At 65.3% G+C, this 6,408-nt stretch overlaps 1 protein-coding gene across 1 annotated transcript; it reads left to right on the forward strand.

Annotated features, from left to right (window-relative positions):
* Positions 1-498: 498 nt before the first annotated feature.
* Positions 499-6,167, forward strand: SEPTIN3 (septin 3). The gene is made up of 10 exons (XM_044683927.1): positions 499-685; positions 949-1,077; positions 2,343-2,424; positions 3,005-3,142; positions 3,457-3,574; positions 3,776-3,871; positions 4,151-4,250; positions 4,893-4,944; positions 5,563-5,656; positions 6,094-6,167. The coding sequence occupies exons 1-10, from the start codon at positions 523-525 to the stop codon at positions 6,139-6,141; spliced, it is 1,020 nt and encodes a 339-aa protein (XP_044539862.1). The 5' UTR covers positions 499-522; the 3' UTR covers positions 6,142-6,167.
* Positions 6,168-6,408: the final 241 nt, after the last annotated feature.

The following is a 6,408-nucleotide window of genomic DNA, read 5'->3' on the forward strand; positions in this document are numbered from 1 at the left end:
GGAGGCCCACCAACCAGAGGAAGGCCAGGCTCAGTTCCAGAGCAGTCACAGAACAGAGAACATCCAAGCAGGGGGACCACAGAACCCCATTAGTCCAGCCTCTTGGCAGAGGGACGACAGGCTGGGGAGGTGGCCATGTGTCCTCTGCCATATGCCTCCATCCCTCTCTCGTTGGGTTTGAGAATGGGCTGAGGACTGGCTAAGGGAGACAATCATTCTTGGGCTCTTTTGGTAGAACACCCCCATTCTGGGCCCCCCACTCTGGTACCTCCGTTCTAGGCCCCTCCCTGCTCTGGCACCCCCGTTCTAGGCCCTTCCAAGGATGGCCACTCTGTTGCTTAGGAGAAAATCTCCTGCAGCCGCGCCCCTCCCCCAGTGGCAAAGGGCCAGAGGGTTCAAAGGCAGGTGGAGACTAATCAGGGTGGTCTTCCCGGAGGAGGTGGGGTGCAGGCGAGGCTGCTGTGCTCACGGAGCCTCCCCACCTCCTGGGCAGGGCTGACAGAGGACAGGACTGACGGGACCATGTCGGAGCTGGTGGCAGAGCCCAGGCCCAAGCCGGCGGTGCCGGTGAAGCCGGTGGGCATCAGCTCCAACCTCCTGGGCTACATCGGCATCGACACCATCATTGAGCAGATGAGGAAGAAGACCATGAAGACGGGCTTTGACTTCAACATCATGGTTGTCGGTAAGAGTGTGGCTGGCGGGGGGCCTCCCTGGCTCGGGGACATCGTCCGCAGGGGGCCCTCGAGCCAAGGCTCCTGCAGGAGCTCCTGAAGGGCCACATGGGTGCCGTTTTGCCTCAGTTTCTCCCTCTGTCATTTGGGAGAATCGTCCGTGTCACGTCCTCACACCCACGGCTGTGTGGCCTCACATGGAGGCGGTGTGGCCCCGCGAGGCCTTCGCGGCTCTGAGCTTCACGGGGCCTCCGTCCTCTCCCTGCCCATCCAGGTCAGAGCGGCCTGGGCAAGTCCACCCTCATCAACACCCTTTTCAAATCCCAAGTGAGCCGGAAGTCAGCGAGCTGGAATCGCGAGGAGAAGATCCCCAAAACGGTGGAGATCAAGGCCATTGGCCACGGTGAGTGGGGAGCAAAGGGAGGCTCGGGAGGCTGAGGGGGGAGGCCAGAGCTAGCGAGCGTCCATCGCTAGGCCTGGCCTCGTCCGGCCACTGGACCGGATGGCTCGGGAGAGAGCGCTTCTCTTTGAGAAAGGACCAACAAGCATCTTGGGTAGATTCGAACTCGGGCTTCCTGACTCCCACTGCCCTAGCCAACAGGCTAGCCTGGCTGCCGGGTCCTGGAGCCCCCGTGGCTCCCGCGTCGTCGTCAGACCGGCCCACACTGGCGTCTCTCCACGCCGTCGGCCTTCCTCGGGGGCCGTCGGGCTTCTGAAGGCCTGCCAGGGGCGCGGGGGGGGGGGTCATTCTGCTTGTGATTTCTGAGCGGGGCTGGCTCAGGCGCAGGCTGGGCAGGACCCCGCAGGGCACAGCAGCCCCTTTGGGAAGGGTTCGGGGCTCTTTCCCGGCAGTCCCAGGGAGATCCGGGGCTCAGGAGGCCGTCGATGGACCTTCCAGGCAGGAAGTCTCCAGGAAGGATTTCTCCCGGGCTTCGTCCTTTGCCTCCTGCTGCTGGGACGGAGGCTTCAGACCCGGCTCTCTGCCTTGGGGCTGTGACCCCTCATGATGGGGCGACACCGGTCCCGCCTCAGAGGCTCTGACAGGACCTCTCTTTTTGGGGGGCTGCCCGCGGGCCCTGGCAGGGGCACCCTTCCAAGCTCCAGGGATGGCCGCTGGGGCTGCCCGTCCAAAGGGCTCCCTGGCCGCTGGGGCTATCCAAAAAGTGGATGGAGCTGCTTGAGGGGGGCACTGAGTGTCCCCCACCAACACCGGAGGCTTGACCAGCGGGTGGCCCTGTTTAGAGGAGCTTCTGTTCCTCCCCAGACTCCTCCTGAATCCATGATTCTGGCCCAGATCAGGCCCTGCCCTGAGGTCAAATCTGAGCTGCCCCCTCACTGGGTGACCCTGGGCAAGTCACTTCTCCCCCCGCCAGCCCTTGCCTCTCTTCCCTCCGAACTGATGCCGTGTCCATGCTGAGATGGGAGGGAGACCCCTGGAAGAACGGGGCTGGCCTTTGGAGGAGAGTCGGGGCTCCTCGCCGGTTGTGGCCTCCTGGGACAGGGCGGCAGGGAGGAGTGGGAACTACGTGGACAAAGGCTCAGAGGTGGGCCCCAGCCCCAGGAAAGATGGCGGAGCTGCAGGAAGCCAGCCTGTGGCGCTGGGGCACAGCTCGGGGGCCTTCCAGTTTGTTGGGGGGGCCTCACCCGGGCGGTGCCTGTTGCCCCCAGTGATCGAGGAGGGCGGAGTCAAGATGAAGCTGACGGTCATCGACACGCCCGGCTTCGGAGACCAGATCAACAATGAGAACTGGTGCGTGTGAGCGAGTGAGCGTGTGAGCGAGCGTGTGAGCGAGTGAGCAAGCGAGTGTGAGTGAGCAAGCGAGTGAGCAAGCGTGTGAGCGAGCAAGCGAGTGAGCAAGTGAGTGTGAGCGAGCAAGCGAGTGAGCAAGTGAGTGTGAGCGAGCAAGCGAGTGAGCAAGCGTGTGAGCGAGCGAGTGTGAGCGAGTGAGCGAGCGTGTGAGCAAGTGTGTGAGCGAGTGAGTGTGTGAGCAAGTGTGTGAGCGAGTGAGCAAGCGAGTGAGCAAGCGTGTAAGCAAGTGAGTGTATGAGTGAGTATGAGCGAGTGAGCGTGTGAGCAAGTGTGTGAGCGAGTGAGCAAGCGAGTGAGCAAGCGTGTGAGCGAGCGTGTAAGCAAGCGAGTGTATGAGTGAGTGTGCACCGCACTGTCCACCTGGGGGGGGCCCAGGTGTCGGGCTGCCAGGCCCAGCGGCCAGCCTGTAGGAGGCCTTTGGCAAAGGCTTCAGCCACAGGCTCAGGCGGGGAGGGGGAGGCCCTGAGGCTGCAGGCAGGCCCGAGGGCTGACCTAGGCGGGCCCTGTCCGGCCTCCTCAGCTGGGAGCCCATCCAGAAGTACATCAATGAGCAGTATGAGAAGTTCCTGAAGGAGGAGGTGAACATTGCCAGGAAGAAGCGCATCCCGGACACGCGTGTGCACTGCTGCCTCTACTTCATCTCTCCCACCGGACACTCGTGAGTGTCTGCCGCCCATCTCCCGACTGCGGGCCTTTGCTTTGGCTGTGCCCCAGCCTGGCGTGCTCTCCCCTCCCCCCTTGTCTCTGCCTCCACATCTCAGACCCCTTTCCCCCGCTTCTGCCTCGGGGGGCCCCCTCAGCCTCGCGCCCCCCGATGTAATGGGTGCCCCGGCAAGGCCAGCCAGGGTGGCCCCCGGAGAACAGCTTCTGCTCTGGTCCCAGGCTGGCGTCCGGCCTCAGTTTCCTCATCTGCGAAATGGGGGGGGTCCTGGCGCTAGGCTGAAGGCTCAGCTGGTTGTTGCCCCGCCGCAGGCTCAGACCTCTGGACCTGGAGTTCATGAAGCACCTCAGCAAGGTGGTGAACATCGTCCCCATCATCGCCAAGGCCGACACCATGACCCTGGAGGAGAAGATGGAGTTCAAGCAGAGGGTGAGCCTCCCGGCCTCCCTCGCGGCCTCTCTTCTCCCGATGCCCAGCCTGAGCTCATCTTCCCTTGGAGTCTGAAGGATGGACGGTCCAGATTTGAGTCCTGCTTCGGTGGCTAGCTCCGGGGCTGGGAGATGGGGGGCTGGGCGAGGCCCTGACGGCCCCCGTGACGGCCCCCGTGACGGCCCCCGTGACGGCCCCCAGGTCCGGAAGGAGCTCGAGGTGCACGGCATCGAGTTTTACCCCCAGAAGGAGTTCGACGAGGACCTGGAGGACAAGACGGAGAACGACAAGATCAGGGTAGGGGGGCAGGTGGGAGGGCACAGGTGGGTCCCGGGTTCGAATCTCAGCTTGGCCTTGGAAAGCTAGGTCACCTCTCCAGGCCTCAGTTTCTTCTTCTGCAAAATGGGGAAGTGGATTGGCCGACCTCCGAGGACCGTGCAGAGAGGGGGTCCCACCCAAGGGTGGCCAGGCTGGCCAGTCCGAGCCCAAAGCCTACATAGACAGGTGCTCCCAGCGTGCTGACCTCCGGCCCAACAGACGATGACCCGGTCCGTCCGTCCGTCTGTCCCCCTCCAGCAGGAGAGCATGCCCTTTGCCGTGGTCGGGAGCGACAAGGAATACCAGGTCAATGGCAAGAGGGTCCTGGGGAGGAAGACCCCGTGGGGAATCATCGAAGGTAAGGGGGCCCCTCCACCAGCCTGGGCTCCCCCCACCTGGGGCTCCCCAATGTGAACTCAAGGGGGCCCGAGCAGGCAGAGCAGAGGAAGGCCGGCCCTCTCCGGCCTGTCCCCCACCCCCACCCCCAGCCTGTCCTGGGGCAGCTCGAGGACATCCAGAGCCCCGGAGCCGAGTGCCCGCGGGAGGAAGCCTGGGCCGGGCCAAGGTGGGTGCCCAGGATGGGGGGGTCCGAGGAGGCGCCCGAGAAGGGAGACTCTTGGCGGCCTTTGATGGACGAGGCTCCGTGAGGAGGGCGGCAGGGGCCGCGGCGCCCATTTTACAGATGAGGAAACTGAGTGCAGAAGAGCCATCAGACAAGGGGGCTCGGCGGGCGGCAGTCCTGGGTTCCGATCTGGCCGCCTCAGGACATGCTCGATGCTCCCGGAAGAGGAACGTCCCCACCTGGACCGGCTCTCCCAGAGGCCCAGAGGAGCTCAGGATTGGCTTGTTTGTGTTCCGCCCCCAGCTTCCTCCGGGGTCCCAGGCCAGGGTGCCAGGGAAGGCCCGAGGCAGAGCCGGGGGGGGGGTTCCCCGAGACCCTCCCTGTCAGGGTTGGGCACTGCGGGGCGGCCGCCTCAGCCCTCTGCCTTTGGCCTTTCAGTGGAGAACCTCACACACTGCGAGTTCGCCCTGCTCAGAGACTTCGTCATCAGGTAAGGACGGCCTCGGGGTGCCTCGGGGGGACCCTCTATCCCTGGGGCAGACCCTTTCCCCGGCCCATCCCAGGTGTTTTCTCTCTGGCCGCGCTTCTCCCCATTTCACAGCTGAAGAAACTGAGGCCCGGGAGGTGGGTGTTTCCCTCGCACCCGGCCCGCCGCCCTCCTCCCCTTCCCCTGGCGCTTGGGCCCTCCTCAGTGTCAGGATTCCTGGCAGATGTTTGTTCTGTATCTGGGGGGCTCCACGACCCCCTTGGGGCGGGCCTGGGTTCCGGGTTCTGGTCCTACTGCAGGTACTGCCTCGCCAGGTGACGGCCCTCTGCCCGCCTCTGTTTCCTCGGCTATGAATGGGGACAGTAACAGCCCCGCCCCCACAGGGTCGCCCGGCACCCCCCAGGCTTCTAGCGGTGCCCACTCCTCAGGCCCAGAGGCCGGGCAGCCCCAGCCCTTCAGGAGAGGAAAGTGAGGCCCGAGTGGCTGGGCTCAGGGCTGGGGCTGGAGCAGGCCCAGCTGGACAAGAGGCCTCAGGCGACGGGTCACCCTGAGGGAAAGTTATGGCCGGCCTTCAGGCCGAGGCCTCCCAGGCTGAAGCGGCCTCCTCTCGGCCTCTCTCAGGACCCACCTTCAGGACCTCAAGGAAGTCACCCACAACATCCACTACGAGACCTACCGGGCCCGGAGGCTCAACGACAACGGCGGCCTCCCTCCGGTGAGCGTGGGCACAGCGGGCACCCCGGGGCCGCCCCCCCTTCCCCTCTCGGCCTCCCCTCTGACTGTCTGTCTGTCTGTCTCTTCCTCTCAACCCCTCGCCCTCCCTGTCTCTCTCCCATGTTCGCATCTCCCCCCCCCCCTTCTCGGCTCTCCTCATCCTCGGGCTGCTGTGTGTAACACGGAGCCTTCTGGGCTGGGGAGTCGGGAGCCCCTCGGGGTCAAGTTCAGCCCTAAATGCCGGGCGACCCTGTCCGTGCCTCGCCGTCCTCCTTTGGACAATGGCTGCCTGCCAGGGTTGGGTGAGCCGCTCTCCCTGGCTGGGCCTCCAGGGTGGCCGGGCGAGGGGCTGGCAGGGAGAGCCCGAAGGAGGCTCAGGAGAGGAGCCTCGCCCCCCTGACCGCTGCCCGTGACCTCTTTCTCCGGTCCGTTCCGTAGGCGCCTCATCCATCAAATCTCACCTCCTTCAAGGGCTTGGGAAAATAAAGCCCGGAGTCGCTAGCCTGAGCAGGTCAGTGGGAAGGAGGCCCGAGCACCGGGGACCCGAGCCCAGAGCGTCCGGCTCTCTGGGAGGCCCGGCTGCCCGCTCGCCCTCTCTCCCCCCGGCCTCTGCTCAGAGGCCCTCCCTGAGGTTGAGCTCCCCCGAGACAAGCCGGCAGCCTGGCCGAGCCTGGCCGAGCCTGGGCAGGGCCGTGTGCCCGGTGCCGACGGCGAGCGGCCCCTGGCCCCGGGCCCGGCCCGTGCCAGCAGGAC

This window comes from Gracilinanus agilis, unplaced genomic scaffold, assembly GCF_016433145.1.
Source record: "Gracilinanus agilis isolate LMUSP501 unplaced genomic scaffold, AgileGrace unplaced_scaffold38706, whole genome shotgun sequence".
Taxonomy (NCBI): domain Eukaryota; kingdom Metazoa; phylum Chordata; class Mammalia; order Didelphimorphia; family Didelphidae; genus Gracilinanus; species Gracilinanus agilis.